Source organism: Pleurodeles waltl, chromosome 3_1 (genome assembly GCF_031143425.1).
Source record: "Pleurodeles waltl isolate 20211129_DDA chromosome 3_1, aPleWal1.hap1.20221129, whole genome shotgun sequence".
Lineage (NCBI taxonomy): Eukaryota > Metazoa > Chordata > Amphibia > Caudata > Salamandridae > Pleurodeles > Pleurodeles waltl.
In genome coordinates, this window is record NC_090440.1 from 384,742,384 (window position 1) to 384,766,467 (window position 24,084).

General features: G+C 43.0%; 1 protein-coding gene across 4 annotated transcripts in view; it reads left to right on the forward strand.

Annotated features, from left to right (window-relative positions):
* Positions 1 to 24,084, forward strand: part of EFL1 (elongation factor like GTPase 1) — a 770,553-nt gene that overhangs the window by 679,306 nt on the left and 67,163 nt on the right. For all 4 annotated transcript variants that reach the window (XM_069222577.1, XM_069222575.1, XM_069222574.1 and 1 more), the window contains exon 19: positions 2,869 to 3,053. In XM_069222577.1, coding sequence (XP_069078678.1) covers positions 2,869 to 3,053 — 185 coding nt within the window. The remainder of the gene's footprint in view (positions 1 to 2,868; positions 3,054 to 24,084) is intronic.

Below are 24,084 nucleotides of genomic sequence, written 5' to 3' on the forward strand. Positions count from 1 at the left end.
TAAAGTTTATAGTTGTTGATTTTGCTCTTTAGGTCCGGCATTAGCCAAGACCTTTTGATTTTAATTTAATATGTATAATATACTTGAAAATAGGATCTTTCAGCCACCTCTCTTCTTCAGTTGATCTGTTGTTGTGTCATTTATATTTTGCTTCCGCTGACTGACTACAGAATATAGCATGGGTTAGTGGGTCCGCCTACTTAAGCCACTGATTAACTTTACTTTGAGTGACTGCATTTGCTTGCACACAAAGAGCACATCCTCACACAAGCTTGTTCCCTTACGTGCCACTTTTTTGTTTTTACTGTATAAATACCATAGTGTTTTTGTGTTGCCTTTTTAGGTCGGGCGCACAAGCAGGTTGACCTTTTGTTAAGTATTGTGGGCTTTTAACCACGCCCATCACTTTCATTAGTTCGTGAGCTTATTTTTCAAAAATCACTTGATGTCATTGGTAAATGCTTTACATTTGTCCACCTTGGGGCGGTTTTCTTACCATCTTGCAGACTGACCCTGTTACATGAATTATTGCACGATTGCCAATATACTTCAGTGTGGGTGAACTACTTTTTCTTTTGTCTGCACTCTGTGGCTGCCATGGCACTCACAGCCCAAACTCGATTGGAGGTATTGGAGTGCTGTTCATATGGTTTGCACTGTTACCTAACAAGAGTCATTTAATTTTTACTTTTGACTTTTATTTGCATGATCTGTAGGTTACCAGATTAATTTCTCGGATAAAGCATGCTAAATATTTATGTATTTGTTTTTTATTAGTGCTAGCGCTTCCAGGCACATCTGAAAGCATTTATTTCTTTCGTCTACGATCCATGGCTGCCAAGGCACTCAGGGCACAAACTCGATCAGCGGTATGGGAGCACTGCTCACATTGTTTACACTGTTACCTATTAAGAGTCATTTCATTTTTGCTTTGGCTTTTATTTGTGCCTTCTGAAGGTTACCGGATGAGTTGTGTTGAAAGCACTGTCACCCATCATGCCGGGGCAAGCTGTGGAATTAGAAGCAGGAGGTAGGGAGCCTGGTTACAACAAAGGGTCACAAGGAAACATAGCTGAGACCTTGAGTGACTTCATAGTCAAGATTTGACCCTGAGGCAGAAATATGAAGCCGTTCTCTCTCCAGAAAGAAAATTAATCTCCAGAGTTATTTTGACATTTTTACATTATATGCACTTTGGTCTGCTTAGTACACGTTCTTTGCAGCAGGAATATTAAACCTCTGCGCTACCTTATAATTATTCCAAGCTTACACTAGACAAAAGTGCATTATCTCTCCAGAAAGGACATTCATTGCCAGAGTAACTTTGACATTTTTACATTATATGCACTTTGTGATGTGCCTCCTACATGTTCTTTGCAGCAGGCGCATTAATCCTCAGTGTTGCCTTTTTTCATTCTAGCCTTTTTCTTTTTTCTTTTTCATTGTCTTTCTTTCTTTCATTTTTGATCTTTCTTTTTATTTCTTTCCCTTCCTTTGCTCTTTCCTTAGTTTTCTTTTCTTGGCTCTTTCCTTCTCTATCACCTTTCTTTCCATCTCTTTCACCCTTTCTTTCCTTCTCTTTCATTCCTTTTCTTTCCTTCTTTTTCTCTCTTGGTCTTTCCTTGTTTGTTTCTTTTTTCTTTTTTTCCGTCTTTCTGGTTCCTTCTTTCGTACCTATCTTCTTTCTTTTTTACCTTTCCTTCCTTGCTTCCTTTCCTTTTTTCTTTCTTGCAGGTGGCTTGCAGCCAATGCCAGACTGATTCAATTTTTTAGGTCTGTGTTAGCCAAGACCTTTTGATGTTGCTAAAATTATGTGTATAACATAGTTACTTATAGGGGTTTCGGACAGACTTCATCAATGAACCTATAGTTGGTGTCATTCATATTTTTCCTCCACCCACTCCGGCATGCATTGGCTGGCATGCATGCGAGTTATGGCATGCCACCCTTTCACAAGGCACACATCCACACACAGTCATCCCCTTCTGTGCCAGGGATTACTATTATAATGTGTTTTTTTTAGATCAAAAAAACTTCTTTGCCTCTAGCAATTTTATTTATTTATTTATTTTTAGCTTGCTGAGGTCCCAGAATATTCCTAAACAATAAAGTTTCGCAAAAACTATGACAGTACCTGTTTGCTATGCCAGTGCTTATTTTTAGGATGAAGCAGAGCTTGATATAATGGGGCACCAGCCTCACCCATAAGATGAAAATTGATGACTAGAAAGATAGATGCCTCTTCACATTTCATTCACACTTCTTACCCATATTATTTTCTCACAGGAAACTGCATATCCCCATATCGTGCAAAACTAGACAAAAGCAAAAAGTTAAATCTACTAGAGATTCTGAGGAGAGCTTTGTTGTTGTTAGATAACAATTCCTACTAACCTGGACGTTTCATCTTACCTTCACTAATGCCGCAGCACAATTAATTAAGAGCTGGCGATGTTGCTGGCAATATTGTCAAACCTTCATTTTCGTTCTTGCTTGGGTGGGCTTACAGAGAAGAGGGGGTATTATGTCATCTACTGCTTAGACATTCAAAGAACCCACCAAGGTCTTGTGGCAGATAAGTTGCCGGGTCCGAGGCATCTGTGTGGTTCCCCACCTCTCAATGAGGTGTTGCTTGATTCATCGCACTCGAGACGCTCATAAAGTCCCTATGTCTATATTAATATACAACCTACCTCACCTTCCACCTTTATAATAGTGGGCTTCTCATACAACTTGTATGCATAACTTCGAGAGCAAGACTTCAGTAAGCTTTATAGGCTATGATAGCAGTCCTTAAAGCTGTTGTATTTGTGCTTTCTAATAGCAGGACACAAAAGGGTATTTTTTAATAACATATATGTTTTACAGGCCGTGTTTATGCAGTGCTGTCAAGAAGAGAAGGACGAGTTTTACTTGAGGAGATGAAAGAAGGAACAGATATGTTCATTATTAAGGCAGTGCTTCCTGTAGCCGAGAGTTTTGGTTTTGCTGATGAAATCCGGAAACGGACAAGTGGCCTTGCCAGCCCACAACTGATATTTAGCCACTGGGAGGTAAGACGTGTATTTTACTTTTTCAGTTTACAAAAAGCTGAGTTGTTCAGCCCAGCCATTTATATCTATGTTGCTTGTTTTACATGTTGAAAACTTCACCGAAGCACTGTACAGCAATCATATATTGTCAGTAGTGTCATGGGGATTAAAGATTGGTAGAAAACCATATACGAGGTAGTGCACAAAGTGAGAAAAAACACACAGTTTGTATCTATATAATATAGAAGACTGTAACCATTACACAATGGGTAGAAGGATGAGAAGGGCAAGACACCATAAATGGTAATAAGGAGCACGATAAAAAAAATAGCTGACAGTTGTAGAGGAGATGAACCTTGTTTGAGGATATTTTGTAGCATGGATACAAAAGAAACAATGTATATTGACAGTTCATAAAATCACCAACGTGAAAATACCACAGTAGAACATGACAATTCAGTAACGGGACAGTACGATTCCACCTTACATTTATAATTGGAGCTATAGCTTACATGGGGGTGGATTGTATCAGAAAATGTAAGCACGGAATGGAATTGGAGCACTATATAAAGCAGGGAATGGGCAACAAGTGTAAATAATGTCAGTAAACGCAGTTGCCAATTACATTAAACAGAGGAGCCTGCAACCCCTATAAAAGCCTGTCTCTAATTTTCTTAGTACAACAGAGTTGTGACGTCTCTAGTTACCTGTAATAACGAAAGGACAAAGCTACTCTACTGTAATAAGTAATTACTTGTGATGTTATAATTCCTCCTACCAGAGCCAGCAGTCAAGGTGAAAGGCAGGCCACAGAGCATAATGACAGCATCAGTTTAAACAACTAAATTGAAAACCGTCTGTTCCTTTGGTTCTATTTTTCTCAAATAAACATTGATCAACAGAAAGGAGATAATGATGACAAGTTTATTTTGTTGCATGCTGTAGGTCATCACAGGAAAGAGAAAATCTCTGCATGTTTCTACTCATTTGTAGCAACAGTATTTTTTAACATGACAATCTATACTTATTCTAATCAATCTTTTAGCAGCAAATTACTTACTGCTTTTTGGTGTGTTTAATTTTGCTCAACAGATTCTCATTGTATTCTTCATGTCTGCAGCAGTACTGTCTTTTAATGCGAAAGAGCAAGACACAAGGGTTTTATGCAGATTTTGGGAATTGTCATGGTGCACCCATGTACTATAAGGAATAAAAAACCTCTGCTGTATGTTAAACAGATACTGCAAGTAACCCCAGAGATCCATGACTCTATAAAGGAACGATGCCTTTGGCCTTGTTCCTCTAAATGGGCAGTTAACTCCTCAGTAACTAGCAATATCATGATCATGTACGGCAGGTGGCACTTTGTATGCAGCATATATGGACTCAGTTTAATATGAGGGGAGATGTGAAGCACAGTCAGCTAAAAAAAAAAGTTTCTATAGGAAATATTTTTTAAATGTGATATGAAAGGAGAGGGAGAGCACTCAAGATTTTGGGATCAATATCAGAGAGAAATCTGCAGAGTGTTCTTCTTATAAAAAGAGGATTGGCGATAAATCTTCTACCTTTGCAACACAGGTTACATGAACCATGAGTTAATAATAGCTTCTGGCGTTCTAGCAAATGATTTTGGCAGTTTAGAGATGTAGCGACTTTTAGGTATGGCAAGGAATTATCAGAGAACAGCATTTGTATTGCACATGGCCCTCTCTGAGGGTCACCCCCAAACTTTTTGCCTTCACGCCTGTTTCTAGAACCCAGTTTTGTAGGCTTCTGGGTTGTGCACTTTACCACTGCTAACCAGTGTTAAAGTGCTTGTGCTCACTCCTCTAAATATGGTAAAGTTGGCTGACACCCAGTTGGCAATTTTTATTTACTTATAAGTCAATTATAAATTGGTACTACTTGTAGCCTGGGCCTGTAAATGAAATGCTACTAGTGGGCTTGCAGCCCGTATTGTGTTTCCCACTTAAGTAGCCTTTTAAAACATATCTCAGGTCTACCATTTCAGCCTGTGTGCAGTTTTAAATTGCAACTTAGACCTGGCAAAATAAATGTCTTTGCCGGGCCTAAACTTATTAATCCATATGTCACCCCTATGTACATATATTAGTATTAATCAAAGTTGCCAGATGAGCATAAACTTCATTTTACAAAATCAAGCAGGACTGCTGCGATCCATGTCAACTTACCACAGTTATTTGTTGTAACCACTTCAGTCTTTTTTTCCTGGTGAAGCAAGGTATGAGAACCCTGCCCAATTAATGTGCTTCCTTGTAGCTTCTAAAAGTCTTATTTTCAAAAAAGTGCCTTCAGCATTTTGAAGTTCTGTTGGACTTGCTTCCTTGCACCGCAAGCAAGCAGAAGTGCTCAACTTTTGTGTCTCCTGTAAATGCTTTTTTAGGTTATTTATGTATTTTGAAATACTGATATACTTTGTGAAACGTTGGACAGCTGTTCATGAATGCGGCAGCTGAAATATATCTACAAAGAGAGATGACCTTTTGGGTTGCATGCGTCCTGTAAGAAGAAAACGATGCTTCCAAGTATAACTATATTTAACAAGAAGCATTGTTCAGTATCCCATGAAATTATGAAGGAGTGAAGCTTGAGCAAACCCTCTTCACTCCATAGCACACCTGGCATAGTAAAGATATATAAGGTACTGTTATAGGCAGTGGCATAACAAAGGCCCCTGCAGCACCCTTAGTGCTGGGGCCCCAAGATCCAGGGGCCCCCTCAGCACGGTACTCTGGCCTGAGTCTGGAGGTGGGGGTGGCCTCCCTGTACTGTGCAGGGGAGCCCCTCAAGTTTCGTTACGCCACTCGTTGTAAGGGCGTCCTCAGACACTTTGGTTGCTGGAAGGGATGCTGATAAACAGAGATCTCACTTCAGGCCTGAGGGTTGAGAAGCTTCACAGGCCTTGGCACTACTATAGCCATGCTGTTAGATGGCTGGTTTTAATTTAGGAAGCTTCTAAACCAACTTGATAGGGATTTGTGATGATTGGGGCCTAATCAGCCTTTGTCATAATTCGAATAATAAGGGCCGAGTTGTATATAATATTTAAATCAGTTCTTATGCAAATGATTTGCAGATGAATAATGCGTAATAAATAATAAAACAGTAATAAATACAGACCATAATGTATGCATACTAATTTTGGGGCACAGAGGTGGGGCTTTGTAGTGTCCACTTGCAGACGAGAGATTCTCTGACGTGTTTGTCTGACTAAAGACTCCCATCTAGGAGCTTAACTCAGTGTGAGAGAAGAGAGAGACGTGTGCCATTCCTGGCCAAGAACGTCACCGATTCCTTTCGAGGCTTAGTTGAATCTACTAGTTGTGACTCAAAAACTTTGGGAGTAACACAGCACTACCCAGAAGCAATGGAAACCAAACTACTGAAATCACTGTTAAACCAATAATAATATTGTAAATGTATACTACTGTACAATCATGGCACATAGAACTATAGATTAATTTATTTGCATACACTTGGCCTTTAGTTTGGCGGAGGACACCAGTTGGAAGATGAGTTACTGTAAGAGAAAGGAGTGAGGAGGGTGAATGAAATGCGGACAGTCGTCTAGGTGAAAGGACAGTGTTTGTAGCCCAAGGCCCTTCCTGTCCCCCGTAGTATCAAACCGTGACGACACCACAAAATGCGTTCTTAACCTCCCATTCTTTGCCTGAATATCGGGTCTGAGCGCCCTTAAAGAAATGCTTAAGAACTCAGTTAGCTAAGTTGATTACCATCGTGGAGGATTGTTTCACGGAAGAGATAATAAATATACACACGGGGGGAGGTGGTCAGTCGTGGTGGGGGAGGAGTTATATGTGTATTATTTTGACTTTTCTGATACACACACATGTATTCTGTACCATAGAAAGTCACTCACAAACACAAATCACCACCAGCCACAAGCGTTATAAAAAAATGTTAGAAACAGGTCAGTCAAAGGCAGATTCTCAGCATTCCACCTTTCAAAAACTGATTCTGCTTAAATGCGCTTCTCAGTTTCGATTTTTCTACCAGTGGATTAAGGTAGCTGCATAAGTGTCTAGAAGTTTTTTATTTGTCTAAATGTCATTTCTAAAGTGTGTTTTTGTTTGGTTGATATATCAGTATCTCACTTGCCCTGATTATTCCTATAGTTACATACTTTGTATCTCTGGCAGTCGTCCATTTGGAAAATATTGTATTATTTGAACATTACAAATGCTTCCCTTAATTTCTCCAGGCGGTTTGTGGTGTTGTTATACCTATTGAGCTCTCACCTGTTTATTTCTGTGGAATTTATGGAGCCGTTCATGTAATTTAGTTCAGATTATTCAAAATTAGGACCATATTTTCATTTTTGCAATATCATATTTATCCTTAACTGTAAGAAGGTTTCACTCGTCTTCATTCACTTGTAAGAGGACTCTTGTTTCTGAAATGTGTGCATTTCGATGTATTTTCATCACAATGCTTGGCTGGACAAACGCCCTTACAAATTATGTTTTTCTTTAGAAGATCTTCTTACTACCATCTGGTTGTAAACAGTTTTGCAAGGTTTGAAAGACACCAAAGTTAAATTGCATGGATCTAAACGCAAATGGCGCACCCATCTTCCTAATATAAGGAACGCTTTTAAAAATTAGTTAAAATAATATAAACAGCTGATCTTTAGAATGAAGCAAAATTATTATTCTTAGGAAGTAAAAATTGATCTTTCAGAATCTAAGGGATCTCAGTGATACATCTAACATTTTTCCTGGAGAGATTCCATTACATGACTTTGTGATAGACTTAATAATTATTGTGTGGGGAAAAAAACGTCATGTTCAGCAATGAGATTGACCTCGGCTCCTCTTTTGTTTAAACTAATATTTAACCATGTTTGTTCGTGCTTGATAAGTTAACATTAATATTAGAAGATGAGCTGACACATTTAGGGGGTCATTCCGACCTCAGCGGTCTTTTCAATAGACCGCCGAGGGACCGCCGTACGGAAGACCGCCAGTGCTGGCGGTCTTCCGCACGGGCCATTCTGACTGTTGGCAGCGCTCCGCCAGTTTCCGGACGAAGAGCCACCAACAGCCATACTGGCGGCAGGCGGGGAAGTGGAGGTAGCTCCACCGCCACGCCAACAGAACACCGCCCAGCGAATCACGATCTGTGATTCGCTGTGGCGGTGTTCTGTTGGCGTGGCGGTGTCGGCAGAGCTGCCCCCATGGGTCCCGTTCCCTCCCGGAGGATCACCAGGAACAAGTAAGGTGATCGTCCGCTAGGGAAGGGGGGTGGGGGGTGTTGTGAGTTGTGTGCGTGCATTGGGGTGTGCGTGTGTGTATGTTGAGGGGGCGTGTGAGTGCGTGCATGAATGCAGGGGTGTGTGTGTATGTGCATGAATGCGTGCATGAATGCGGGGGGTGTGTATGTGCATGAATGCGTGCATGAATGCGGGGAGGTGTGTATGTGCATGAGTGCGTGCGTGTGTGTGTGTATATGTTGGGGATCGGGGTGGGGGACGGGGGTCCTGCAACCTTTTGGGGGTGGGAGGGGTGGTGGGAGGGTAGGGGAGGGAGTCGGGTTGGGGGTGGGGGAGACCCCTATCAGTGCCAGGGAAGGGATTCCCTGGCACTGATAGTGCTTACCGCCATGGGCATGAAATCCATGGCGGTAAGCCGGGGTCAGGCGGGTTGGAATACCGCCGGCGGTATGCGACGACCGCCGGGCTGGAGACCCAGGTCTCCAGCCCGGCGGTCGTTACCGCTGTGATGGTCGGAACGGTGAAGCGGCGGCTGGCCATGGCGGTAACCGCCATGGTCAGAATACATGCCACGGTCGGAATGACCACCAATGTGTTGTCTAGTTAATCAGATTCTCTCTTTGATCCATGCCCTCCTTCCATCTTTAAAGACCGTCTCCAGGTAATTATTCCCTTATGATTACTTATTTGATACGCCCCTAATGCGAAATGAATGTACATCTTTTTTTTTTTTTTTTTAAACAGCCACTGTAACTCCTATTCTGAAAACATCAGAAGCAGAGAGTAATGAGCTTAAAAAATGGCATCTTATGTTGCTCTTTCCTTTCGCTTCTACAATATTGGTAAACATGTAGCATACAAAGTATATCGCCACTAGCAGTATAATCACTGCCTCAGAACCTTACAGACTGTATTTAAGCCAGCCCACAGCACTTATCGTACTTCTTTCTACTCTAAATGATTTAACCTTGCTTTGGATGTTGTAACTGCCTTAGTCCTGCTAAACCTGTCTCCAGCATTTTATAAGGTCGAACTTATCATCCTACTAGAGTGAATCGCGGCAGTAGGTCTCAGGGGCACATCCCTAAAGTGAAAGGATTTATTTTTTTTGTCTAACCATACTCAGGCTGTGAAACTTGATTTCTTTATTGGGCAGTAATTACCTATTATTGGGGCATCCCTCAAGATCTTCCATCTCCCCACACCTGTTCAACATATATGGCATCCCTCTAGCCAGCTTGCACGAAACGAAAGAAATAAATGCATATATGTAAACAGGCCATACTCAATTATTAATGCATCTGGATAGCAACCCATTTTCTCACCATGAGTTCAAACAGATTATGTAATGCAAAGTGAACTTTGACAAACCGAGGTATTTGTTGTGAATGGCTGTAAAGACTTCTGGTTGGATGCCTGCTGGCTTTCTGAAATGTGCACAAATTCTACTCTTTCAAAGACCGTCAAGAATTTGTGTCATATTCAATTCATAGTTCTCCTTAATTGCTCAGTAGCATATAGCGCTGCAAAGCGACCATGCCTAGATTATGCAAATTCCCTGTGTGCAGTTCTTCCAAAATATTTCCTGCAGAAGCTCTAGATCATCCAAACTACAGCAATGTGTCTGATCCATGGACACTCACAAGGAGCACACAAAGCGCTTTGCTTCAAAAACTTCTCAAGTTTTATAATGTGTTCAGTTTAAGATTTGTTGTATTATTCAAAAGGCTTAAAATAATCACCTTGGCCTTATTAGCAACCATCTTCAAAGAATCATCTCCATAAGAATTGTGAGGGCTTCCTCCTTAAACTGTTTAGTTGTTTGGTGATTGTTAGACCTATTGCTTGCAGTATAAATAGACAGATTTTGGGGCAGCCCGTTTCATCTATTGGAATGAGACATTGTCAGTCATGTCGTAGATAGCCCATGGGAATATTTCACATTCACATTTGGCAGTTTGGTGTATCATTCAACCTTTCCTGTAGGTCTTATTTTGCAATGTATGAAGGATTATTTTATAGCTAAAAATACACTCAACCCTTACATTTTTTGTCACGTTCAGTGCTTGATTTAGTGAATGCATTTTATCCTGGAAGCAATCTTTTTTATGCAACAGGCATTTTAAAGCTTTTGTCATGACTCGATTATTAACCCAATTCTAACATGGTCTCTCCTAATAGCTTTTTGTTCTTATTACATCAAATGGGCACTTTGAAGCTAGGCAATCCTGACATGTTAAACAAAAACAATTAGAAGTTACAGGAGAAGTACAAATGTTAGTTAATATGCTCATTACAGTCCTGGTTTGTACATGAAACGAAGCCTTGGTCTTGAAGCTGAATTATATAAACCAAAACAACCTTGTTTTACTTTTTAAATAATCGGATTCAGTTTGTTTTGCATGTCATTTTTAATGTCCTGCTGCAGCAGGTGATTAAAGTTAAAGAATGTAACAGAAGCACTGTACCTAGCATGCTTCTCGTATCCAATACAATGATTACCTCAAATATCACCATAACCACTAATGCCTGACCAGTTCCAGTGTCACTAATACCACCTCCACCTATAGCACACCACTACTACCTATACCACAGACAATACGACCTTTAGTTTCACCACTACCCTTTCAATGTTTTGTTGGTTGTGACTTTGCTTTTTACCCTGTACAGCGGTCCACTGTCTTGTGGTTAGATTTGCAGTATACTTCTGGACCGCACAAATAAAACCTCCACCACCAATAACATTACTATCAGTACCACCGTAGAACCCCCACCACCTCTATCACCATCATTCACTCCACCAGTACATCCAATACCACTGCCAATATCACATCACTACCAACACCACTACCACCACTAATTCCATTGCAGTAGAAATGCTATTGACAATACCTCCACTGAGTATAAGTATAAGTGGCAGGACCAAAGTTATGCTCAGACCCCGAGGCTAGTGCTACAGAATATCAAATGCGCAAAATTCCAAAGCTGCCTAGCCTTGATTCCTCCTCATAATTCTTTTGTTCACCACTAGACACTACCTGCCCTTTTACTTCACACTTGCATGTTCTTTTCATCCCTGCTTTCTCCCTTTGTCACAGTTTTTCCATCTTTCTCGTCGCCCTTCTTTCTCCTTTTTGGGTTTTTCTCTTTCTTGGTCTTAGTCAAGGCCTGATGAGAGAAAATTAATGCTGGCCTCCAAAAATGGGAGCTATTGGGCTCCATTTGCAACCATCAAGGCATATTAAGCACTTTGCACCGGTGCCAAACATTGGCAAAGGAAACTACTCTAGCTTCATTGTGAGATCTCATGTAAATATTATTTATGGAAGGCTGTTTGCATGTGTTGTCATAATAAAACCAGAAATATTGGCTTTGTTAATGCTTATTTATTTTTGTAACTCATCATGCTACTCGGGTAGTTTCCTTAATTTTTTAAATGCCCACTACACCAATTTTCTGATACTAATGCTGTAAGCGCAAGATTGCTCTGTCCGTAAGCGCAATCACACTTGTAACTGAAAATGCCTTTCTGAAACTCATGTATGGAGGGTGTCCTTCCAACCCACTCCAAAACCCTTATGTACCCGGTGCACCATATTTAGGTGAAAAGAGATAACTAAATAAACATGTTTCCCATAGCATTGAGCCATCCCTCCTGCAATTCAGAAAGGAGCTGAAGACTCACCACTTCATAGACCACTACAGCCCCACAAGACTCATCTTTCTCAAAATTCCATCCACAAACATTCTACTTCATTGCTTTCTAGCTAGATTTATGCTCTACAAACACCTACACATACACATAGGAATCTATGTGTGAGTTGTGATCGAGATGCAAATTCTTTGTTGCAACTCCTAAGGAGGATGGTTGGTGTGAGTTATGTCCACGTAGAGAGATCTCACCCAATTCACTTGCCATCAGGATTTGAGTGCCTTTGTGTAGGCTAGAACATCTGATGCAAGTAAAGAACTAAAAGATACAGTTGCCTGTTAAAGATTGATATTTATAAAAATTACTGTTGCTTGTAACTGCGTCACCTCCACCTTACTTTTATTGTATCAAGCACAATCACATTTTAGATTTTGGGTAAAAAAGGTGTGGCTTAGGTTTTCGTCTTTAAGTGAAGTAAATTGGAGCATGTGTTTGTTTATGGTGGCAGGAGACCATCAAACATAAAGACAAGAACACTACGGATATTAATCCAGAAATCTTCTATAGAAACCTCAGCATTGGTGTGGCGAGTCACACATAATCATGATACTTAGTGTAAGATGTTTATGAATTATTTCAGAAAACTGTGATGGCTGATTTACCTTAAGGTATCACGGGAACCACCTCCACTGGTCAAATAATAGATGTTTGTACTTTGCTGCAACATTTTCTTCTCACTACTGGTTGAAGTTCTCAATCATTTAGTAGTGGTACGTTTGCATATTTTCCAAAAGATCTACCTTTGGTTTTCCATGAATCCTGTTCTGATATATATAAATGCACAGTACTGCCTAAAAGATTTATGTGCCTGTGTTCTTGTCATTAAACACACTTACATACTTTGTCATATTCTGCCAGCGCCAGACTGCCTTATGAGAGCTGACGTAATCCATCTATTTGATTAGTGTATATTCATTGCCGACTTTGAAAATGTTTCCTTTGGCCTCTCTTCAGTGTTCACCTTTTTGTTATTTTATTTTCACTTTATTTATCCTTAGCAGTGGTCCTACCTCACCCCCTCCTTTTCTCTCTGTCAACAATAGCCTTTAGATTTGTAACAGTAATGCCTTCATACAAGTAAAAGGTTTACTTGCCACAAACTTTTAACCAGACTGCACTGGACCCTGGAAATCGTAGTTTAATGGTGGCATAACTTTTTTTCCATGCACAACTCATATTTACACCTCAGAAACCTGGCATGTGGCTATTGCCCAAACATGCATGGTGCACAAATGTTAATAGGGGTGCACTTTGAATTAAAGTGTTTTTGTGCAAAGGGAAGTAAAGTACAATTTGAGTTTTCTTCAATTTAATGGTATTAGCCTTTTGACTTCTGTGGACCCCCACTACTGGAAGCCAGAGACCCTCGTCTAATCAATCTCTATGATTTGAACCTCAAAAACAGTACACGAAAATACCGAAATAAGTAAACAGCAAACAAATACACAAATTATGTAATGTTTTATTTAATTCACGAACAAAAAGATGTAAAAAATCAAAATGCTATTTTAAATGGGAAGGTTGGAGTTTGTTAAAGTGTAGTTTAATATCTAAAAGACAAAATGCTATACTAGACCATAGCATATCACTTTGCCTTTTTTTGCTGAAAATGCATGCACTTTTTTGTTGGGGCATAGTAGAGTTGCTTCATTTAATCCACCAGTCGTCCATGCTAGATTTCATTTACTGTACTTACACTCCCACAAATCAACATTAGGACATCCACTTAATGTTTACCTTCCAATTTAAAACGCTCTGCATATGCAAAGGCATTTTAAAGCATTACATTTTCAATTTAGCTTTTTATCTATATGTGCTGTTATTTAATTTAACAAATAGTCGTGGACCCCTAAGTAGGTGTCATGGACCATGAAACCACTGCTTTAGAGCATTCATATGCAACTATTCTTTCACTAGTCACACTCAGAGCATTTCAGATACACCTACATTCGTCTAATATATGAAGGGCTTATGGATCAGAAAGTGCTGCTGCTGTCATTCTGCGTTTTTAAGCTTGTGTGTAGGCATTTAGTTCGTGGAAATATATATTTTATATCACAGCTGCGTGCAATTCAAATACATGTTCAATTACACATTTTTCATGTGTAAGAGATATTGGTGGTCATTACAACCCTGGCAGTACAGGACAGCCAGGGCTGAAATGACGGAAGCACCGCCAACAGGCTGGCGGTGCTTCCCATGGTATTTCGACTGCGGCGGAAGCGCCGCGGTCGCACCGCCGGGGCCGGCGGCTTCCTGCCACAATGGCCCCGGCGGTAGTAATCCGCCAGGGCAGCGCTGCTAGCAGTGCTGCCCAGGGGATTATGAGTCCCCCTACCGCCAGCCTTTTCCTGGCAATTTGAACCGCCAGGAAAAGGCTGGCGGTACGGGGAGTCGCGGGGCCCCTGCTCTGCCCATGCCACTGGCATGGGCAGTGCCGGCTCCCATGTTGCGGCCCAGCGGGGATGTCAAAATGGGCACCGTGGGAGTGCGGCTGCATTGTCAGCCGCACGGCGGTTACAACTTGGCGGCCGGCAATGTTGTAATAAGGGCTTTATCAACAAGTCTAAAGTATTAAGAAGTACCAAAACAGTTGAATAAGAAAGTAACAATACACAGTACAATTCCAATACCAATTTATAAAAAATAGTTTGTATTTTAATCTTTAAATAGACACCTCAATTACAAAAGTCCACCAGAAGATTCTAGGGATATTAATTTTAAATAATAAATTGCAGCTTTTTCACTTGGTGCAATAAATCATTTTACTGGACATTGCAAGCATTAAACTTCGTGAAACTTTTATAAAGTTTTAAACCACTACACTGGCCCACTTTGGGCATCCAGCTCTTGACAGGAAGCGAGTCACAGCGACCAATGAGGTCTAGTTGAACAGTTACCTCACAGTCAAAGCAGCCTACAGTTCAGTTCCAGGCTCCATGGGTGACTCACCATGGGGTTTAGTGGATTGGTCCTGATGGAAGTGATGCAAGATGATGAAGATGGTCAAAGATGCTGGTTCAGTGATGAGGGTCTTCCTCGGGCCACCTATCGGGCCACAAACACGATGTGAACATTTTGGCCACAAGGGGCAATACCCCTCAAAGTCCAGACAAAAGGCATTTACCACTCGTCTACTGTTCTTTGATTACAGCGAAACCAGTTGTTCCCTTAAACTGGCAGTAATTTTCTTCCTGGGTGACCAAACTGCACTCCCGGATCCAGCAGACTCAGGTGCAACTTTTGAGGGTCAGGTCTCGGTCTCCCAGGCTGCACTTCGGCAGTCAGCAGCGATTAGGTGTCCTTGGCTACCAAGGCAGGCTTCTTCAGCCTTTGTGGCCCTATAGCTATAATACAAACTCAGTTCAACAACTGACTCTTGGAGTCACTTCTTCTGTCTGGGGCTCAGGGATTACCTTTCTTCAAGCAGGGCACCACATACACAGTCCTCTCTTTGCTAGCCCAAGGATCAGCATGATGCAGGCAGGTTTGTGGTGCAGCCCTTCTTTGCTGGGTCCAGGGAAAAGCAGGGCAGTCCTTCTTCCGTCTTCTCTCCAGTACAGATGTGATCTGAAGTCTGGCTGCCACTTTCATACCCAGTTTGTGCCATCAGTGGATCCACAGTTACTAGCCAATGGGGTAGCAGTTCCCCTCCTGCCCACTGACAACTTCCTGTGAAGTGTGTCTTTTAGCTAGCCCAGAACACACTATTCTGCCCACTTCCAACATGGTAAAACCCTTCTCTTGGCGTTTGGAGCTCCCTACCCCATCCCAGATGTGTAGGTACTTGGGGGCTAAAGACCCATGAAAAAATAATTTTTGGCAACTGCTTCCCCTCTCTGTCCCCAATGCCACTCTATCAGCAAGAATAAAAGAGCAGCCCCTATCATGCATGTCCAACATTTACCCTCCAAAGGCAGCTTCCCCTTTGTCACTCCCTTTTTGGATTCACACCCTGTTTGACCTTCCTGTCAGGGAGAGGTCAATCAATAAATCAATCAGTCAGCATATTTGTAGAGCGTGGCTAATCACCTGTGAGGGTCTCAAGGCGCTGGGGGTAGTAGGCGTTCAGTCGAAGAGCCAGGTATTGAGGTTCTTCTTGAGGGTGATTGCCTGAGATGTAGAGGGAGAGCGTTCCAGGTCTTTGCGATGAGACAAGAGAAGGGTCTTCCTCCTGCTGAGTTCTTGCGTATCCTTGGGGTTGTGGCAATGGTGTGCTTGGGTGGTGCCGGCATAGAGTGTGATGCTGTAGTCTAATTTGCTGGTGACAAGTGCCTGGGTGACGGTTCTCCTGGATTCGATCGGGATCAATATGATGATCTTTTGGAGCAGGCACTGTGTGGAAACATGAGGTGGCATTGACTCTGGCGGAAGGAGTCAAGGATGATGCTGAGGTTGTGTGTGTGTGGTCAGTGGCTGTGGGGGGGGGGTCCGAGCACTGAGGACCACCAGGAGTTATCCCAGGCAGAGGTCGTGGGACCTAGGATGAGGACCTCGTCTTGTCAGAGTTGAGTTTCAGCCAGCTGTCCTTCATCCAGGCAGTGACTGCTCTCATTCTGTTGTGGAAGGTGCTTTTTGCGGTTGTAGGCTTGTCGGTGAGGGAGAGGATTAGTTGGATATCGTCAGTGTAGGAGATGATGTTCAGTCCTTGGTTTCTGACAATGTTAGCAAGCAGGGCCATGTAGATGTTGAAGAGGATTGGACTCAGGGAGGTTCCCTAAGGAACTCTGCAGCTGATCTCTGTTGGTTGTGAGGTGAATGGTGAGAGCCTGACTATCTGGGTATGACCGGTGATGAAGGAGCGGATCCACTCTTAAGGCTTTGCTGCAAATGCCAGCATCATGCAGTCTAGTGTAGGCTCTGTAGAGGGTGTGGTGGGAGACGGTGTTGAAAGCAGCGGAGAGGTCCAGTAGGATGAGGGATGCGCCTTGGTCGAGGAGAGTGCGGATGTCGTCCGTTGCTGCTAGAAGTGGGGTCTCTGTGCTGTGGTTGCTTCTGAAGCCTGATTGGGAAGGGTCCAAGATGTGGTTGGTTTCGATTAATTCAGTGAGTTGGACGTTGATGGCATTCTCGATGACTTAGGCCGGGAAGGGAAGCAGCAAGATGGGTCGGAAGTTCTTGAGGTCTGTTGGGTCGGCAGAGGGTTTCTTCAGCAGTGGGTTGATTTCCACGTCCTTCCAGTCTTCCGCGAAGGTGGCAGACTTGATGGAGTAGTTTATGGTGCGGCATAGTTCGGGGGCGACGGTGGCACTGGTTCGGTTGACGATGTGGTAGGGGCAAAGGTCTAAGGGGTCTCAGGAGTGGATGGTTTTGATGATCTTCAAGGTGTCGTCAGTGGCGAGAGTAGTCCAGTTGTACAGGGTTGGCTGCTAACTGGCTCCTTTGAGAGGGAGGGTCCCGGGTGGCGAAACTGTCATACATGTCTAATATCTTGCGGTGGAACAAGGTGGCAAGGTTGTCGCAGAGGTTTTGGGAGCAGGGCGGATGTCTGTGGAGTCTGTGCTGGGTTTGGTAAATTCTTTGATCACGGTGAACAGTTCTTTGCTGTTAAGTGCGTTTGCATTAATGCGTTCTTGGATGGCCATTTTCTTAGAGGTTCTGATGAGGTGGTGATGTGCAGCTGCCGTGGTTTTCAAAGCTGCGCGGTCGGCTGGGGTCTTGCTGCTCCGCCATCTTTTCTCGAGTTGTCTGCTGGTGTGTTGGGCTCTTGGAGGATTTGGTAAAACCAGCTGGCTTTCTTGCGGGGTTGCTTGTCGGAGGGTTTCTTGAGGGGGCCAGAATGTTGGCACAGTCGGAGGATATCCAGTGGTGGAGGTTGCGTGCTGCTGCGTTGGCCGGGGGTGCTGATTGGTGGAGGGTTGTGGCAATTTTGTCTTCGGAGACCATGTTCCTGCTTCTTTGTTGGTGGCAGTGGGCGTGAAGGTGTTCAGTGCATTTGGTGAAGGAGAAGTGAATGCAGTGGTTGTCCGTCCTGTGAAGTACCTAGGTGTGGGTAGTATGGATGTCTTTGCTAGTGGAGAAGACAGAGTGGAGCATGTGTCCTGCTGAGTGGGTTGGAAAAGTGACCAGTTGTTTAAGTACCAGGGTGGCGAGTTTCTCCAGTAGGGAGGATGTTTTGTTATTGTTGTGGTTCTCCAGGTGGAAATTGAGGTTACAGAGGAGGATGTAGTCCTTTGAGGTGAGAGCGTGGTGTGCGAGGAAGTCGGATATGGATTCGCTGAAGGGGGAACAGGGTCTGGGGTGTTTGTAGATGAGGGTGCAGCAAAGGGTGGTGTTCAGGTTGGTCTGGATCTGGAAGTGGAGGTGCTCCATGCCAGTGGAGTGGTCGTCGAAGCTAGTAGTGGGGTGGAGGGTGTTTCTGTGGACGATGGTGATACCTCCTCCTGGACGGTTGATGCGCTCTGTGTGTATGATTTTGTAGCCATCGGGAAAGGCGGTGGTGATGTCCGGGGCTGGGGTAGGGTTCATCCCAGTTTCTGAGAAGAAGGCGACGTCAGGAGTCGAGCAGGCCCCATATTTCTACTGTGTGTTTGATGAGGGAGCGGGTGTTGAGAAGGATGCAGCTGAGGTGGTGAAATGAACAGGGTGGGCGTGTGGTGGTAGAGTCTGGTGTCCGGAGGCAGGATAAGGTGCAGTTGTGGCAAGTGAACGGGCCTTGAGTGTTCTTTTGTGCTGCCATGTGGCAGACGGTGAATCGTCCGGAGTTGAGGGCATGGAGGGTGCCGTCGTCGTAGCGATGAGAGGCGCGGGGAACAGGGTTGGTGGCACTGGGCGCTGTCCAGGTGCAGACGGGCCTGCCCTTGGCGCACAAACAGCACAGCCGCCATTAAGAAGAGCAGGGAGGGGCTCGTCAGTTGAAGGCGGGAGGCGGGAAAAGCAGCACAGAGAAGGGAGCAGGGACAAAGCAGCGGCAGGGGCGGGAAGGTAGAGGAGCGGCAGAAGGGGAAATGCAATAAGGGAAAGAAGCAAGAGAAAGGCAAAAGTAGAAAAGAAAAGTGCAAAAAAGGCAAGCGAAGGCAGGAAAGAAACAGAGACAGAAGACAGAGGCTCAGCACTGGGCCAACACAGATAAGACACAGGCAGGAGCCTGCGGGTGAAGGAGGGCCTCTAACTCAGGGACCTGGAAGCACAGAGCAGCACAAGGGGCAGCAGCAGACAGGTAGAGCTGCGCGGTGGGGAGAGGTCACACCTCTTCCAACAGCAGGACTTTTGTGTTCCTTTCTGAGAGTCATTCACACCGCCCGCCAGGAGGGCAGAAGGCTCCCTCGTGGCTGGCAACCATAAACGGTTCCTGAAAAACTTTGGGCAACAAAGTGGTGTGGGAGCAAAACTCTACCCCAAAAATGTAGACTCCCGGACCTTTTCCTCAATCAAACCTCCACATTTACTGGGTCGGAGATGGTGTTAAACCTCATTTTTCAAGGGTCAATGTGTCCCCATGTTGTCACCTCTCCGCAACAAATAGGCAGAAAAAAGCAAATCTCCAAGTAATGGGGTTGACTCAATGACTGAGTTATCAATCAATGAAAAGTTAACATGTTTTATTACAAAAATTCAAAAATGAGCAATACAGAGTCAATGCCATGAAGGCACTCAGATACAAAGTTATACAGAGTATGTAAAAGTCAGAAGGGCAGCAAAAGCAGTAAGATATTGGGCAGCATCCCTAGTACAATGGGAAAGTCTTCTAAAATCTGTCTCTTCCCAGGGTTTGTTATACACAGGTTTTGCGTATTAAATCAACAGTTCTGCAGTTTTATCATGGTGTGAGCAAATGTATATTTTCATCAGCAAATCAGAGCACATGGAAAATAAACATCATATTGCCTTGACACCTAGTCACTATCTAACTGTATTAATAATTATTCAGCATCCTCTATGCCAATGTCATCCGAAGAAGTTCAAATTATGGATCATTGACAATTACACTTTCTTCGAGTGAATAGGTCCAGTGTAGAAACAGAATATGTCGTAACAAGTAACATTTTTACATCTCCACTCTGGAAAGTGCATCATGAGTAAAACATTACGGCTATGAAAATAAGCTAATATGACCTCAGCTTAACAATTTGCTGTGGAGAGAAAAGGTGTGCCAGGAAGTGGGAGGGGTTTAAGCACAAGTGAGTGACAGAGGGCCTGATTTAGAGTTTGGCAGACGGGTTACTCCATCACAAACGTGACGGATATCCCGTCCACCACAAACGTGACGGATATCCCGTCCACCATATTACAATTTCTATATGCTATAATGGTATATATGATATAAATCGAGCCCCTGCGAAGGCTTCTATCTTGTTCAAGACGACATCTGCAGAGAAATGTGGCATAAGTAAAACAGTCTTCTACACATCATAGAAATTATGATTAAAAGGCAATTGAACTATATCAGTCTATAGATGTGAAATTGTGCATAAGAATATATTTTACACAAAATTGATGCACAGAAATATAAATCCCTAAAACTCTCCTACAATTGCAACTTTCTAAAGTTGCCATTTGTGCAAAAGTTACATTAAATTGGACTAGACCATCAAATTGGGTTTATTGCACCAATAATCTTATATTTGAAGTATCATACTTAGTAGTCCTATTGGGAAGTTAGTGAATCTGCGCATTTCAGCCTATAACCCTGTATTTGCCAAAGGGGCTACTAGTCTTTCTACAATAAAAACAACAGTATGGGGAGGTTTACTATCAGGGCATGTAAAGTCACATATCTTACTTTTTAATGTACAAGCACCCTGCCTTAGGGATCGTTATGCCTGCCTTAGGGATGACTTAAATATATAAAAAAGTAAGGTTTTTAGTTTTGCCATTACTTTAAGTGGCAGAGTCGAGTTACCAGTTTTAACGTGCTCTACCAGTATGCAGTGGCAGGCTGGGAGACGTGCTTTACTTTGTCTCACTTGTCGTAGCACAATAAGTGCTAAAGTGCAAGAGGAACACCTTAACTCACAGGCCCTCAGTACCCTTGGTACCTTATACTAGGGACATATAAGTAAATTAACCTTTGCTAATCGGGTACAAGCCAATTAAGCATACACTTTTTAGGGTCAGAGCACATGCACTGAGGTCGGGACAGCAGGGCCCAGTGCGTTAGTCATAAGACCAGTACCTAATAGTCAAAACATGGGGCAAAAAGAAGGGGTGAACCTTAAAAAAAGCCTTTTCCTCAATTGGAGTTCATGTGTTTCCTTGCCTGTTCCTGTCCCCCCTCCCTCATCCTATTTACTCTTTTCACTGCTTCCGGATGCTCCTGTACCTGCACCTGCTTATTGGCACTGGGCTGCCTACTTTCTTTTTTTATGCTCATTTGCACATTCTTTTACTGCCTATTTTAATTTTTAATTTACTGGAGATCAGTAAATAAAAAATGCCGGACGTGCGCCATGACCCACATTTGCCTATGCATCATTTTGCATGTGTGCACGTTGTGTCACAATGTGACTAACGTTGCACATATGTGCATGTGTGAGAATGTATGTTCACGTGTCAACGGCCATTTTGGAATGGGGTTTCTTCTAAAGGATCCCATTGCAAAATTGGGGGACTTGCATGTGCGTGAGTTCACATGCTGAATATATCTCAGCCTTTTAGAGACCTGTCGATTTTGCCAGTTTTTGTCTTTGTATTTTACCTTGGGAGAAAAGTCAACTTACTGCACAGTCTAGCCTTCATCAAAGTGAGATGTATTTCTATGAACTCAAGGCAATCGCTTCGTTCATACCTTTATTTGTTTTAGATATTAAAATGAGTATTATCTGCCATTTTGAACAAGCCATTGAGCTCTTTGGTGACACTTGACATTTCAAAGACTGGAGAGCTTTCCTACATAACAGCTCTCATATTTCAAGCACCGGTGAAACCTATATTTGAAGCTGGAATGCTGCCAATGAGAAAATGTAATGATCTTTAATTTTTTTTCAGAGAAAGCTTTTTGTGCCTTATTGGGAACAAAGGGTGAACAGTAGAATCATGTAAAGTGTTTTATAACTGTAGTGTGCCGCGTAATAAGCCAGACCTGTAGCCATACTGATTAATAATATAATGTTGTTCTGGAGTGTGCTCCTTTCTTATACGTTTTCAAAACCTTTTTGTTTATGTATTCTTTTTATCATCTTTCTGTAATACATTCCTGTTATTGTATTTCTGCTTTTGTGGACACTGGGCTTAGATTTTTACACTGTGATTAGACAAAATACACTATGTGAACATGCGAAGTGCTAAATTAGGACACCGTTTAACCCATGGTTTAAGATGGATTGTTATCATAGGAAGCATTAGTGCTGTAGCAGCAGTATGTTACCACTGTTAACAGTTGACTAGCGCTATGTTCAATTATCTTTTTTTTCTTAAAACGCATATCCCCAGCGGAGTGCTTCAAGTTCTGGTGCTTTCCACCTTATCCTCTGCTCCTTTTTAACAGTGAAAGATTTGTCAGCCGCTGTAATGTACATCCTATTTTGGTTCTTATGTTGTAATACATTTTGCTTCATTGGTGTGCAGTCTTTTCGGATGGATACTTCTGCTTGCTGATACCTTATCTGCTGATTAGCCCCATGCTTCAGACTCGATCAGGACATTTTTGCATAGCTCTCCTGCAGAGGAAGGGGGAGCTGGCACTAAATCAATGCTGGACACAAACGCACAATGACGTCAATAGAGCGTCCACCCACGTGCATCAATGTCAGTTTCCGTTCTTCCACACCCCACGATGCGTAACCAAAGCTACTCTCTTTTGTAGGGTCAAGCATGCGCTTGCGCATGCATATCGCTTGCGAGACGCTTTAGTAGTTAGAAACGGGCGCGGAGCCCCGTCATGTCTCGTCAGTGTCTTTCATTGGTTCGTGGGCTTGCCTTTTAAAATCTGCTTGCTTTCAGTAGTGGAAGGCATGCATATGTCGTCTCTTTCCGGTTGTTTGCCCTCCTCGAGCGCAGCGACCAAGTACTGAAAACATACGAGGCTTGCTGTTTTTTCCATCCGGTTTGTGGACTACGTTTTCTCTTTTTTCGATGAGAGATCTCGCTTGGCAGAAGTCGAGCGCTTTGCATGAAATCGACCCTGTAACATAGTTAATTGTACTTTTGACGGTTACGTAGATAATTGCACTTTTGCTGATAGGTTTCACTACGAGTGAACTGTAGCAGCGCAATCACACTCTTTTTTTCCATTTAATGTGGCAAGAAAAGTCCGGTTGGGAGTTAACAACTGTTAATAGCGCTAACTCGGAGAAATTGAAGACCCGTTGCATTGCAAATGCTTGTTTAGTCTGATCAGTGAGAGTTCTCAAAATGTTTTCTTAAACATTTTTCTACACTGCAGTAGATAGGGAATGTCATCGCGCTCAATTTCAAGGCTTAGGCCCTATCATGACAGCAATGGGCAGATGTCCGTTTTGGACCCTACGCGGTCTGTATGTGATGCTTGGCGTTTAGGCACAATTCAAGGTAATGCAAACAGTGAGGCCTCATACACTCTAAAGCAATAACAGAGCACAAAACTAAGCTGTTCATTGCTCTCACCCGGGCGACGTTCACGCCTGACATTGTTCAGACACCAAGTCAAGGTCCCATCCTAGTCTCTCTCTTCACATTTCCCTAAATCCTCCAAAGGGAAACAAAAAAAGATAAGAAAAAGAGGTAGTACATAGGGGATTCTGATCGATGCCATTTGAGGTCCAAAGGTAAGTAAACTCAACCTACTCTGCCCCCAGTTGAGCCATCCATAGAGCCGAAACTTGTGGCTATAACTCTGCCCCAGGAGGATACACTTCCAGCAGACCTACTACAGTTGATGCTGGGATATCCAGAGTTTTGGCCAGCATGTCCGGTCCCCTCTGGTGCACCTCTATTCCCCATGTGACTGCTCAGGCCGTGCTTGGGATTCTGCTGGTGGGTTGTGCCCTAGTGGTGGGCATTTCCCTTACTCTGCACCAGTAGATTCTTCATTGGCACCGATAAAGGCAGAGCCATCACTGGCTTCACCAACACCAGTAACCCCCACCCCAAAGAACAGCAGGAATTGAAATCTAAGGGCTCCTTTTGAAGTTAATACAAGAGGCCCATAGCAATGTGGAAGAGGA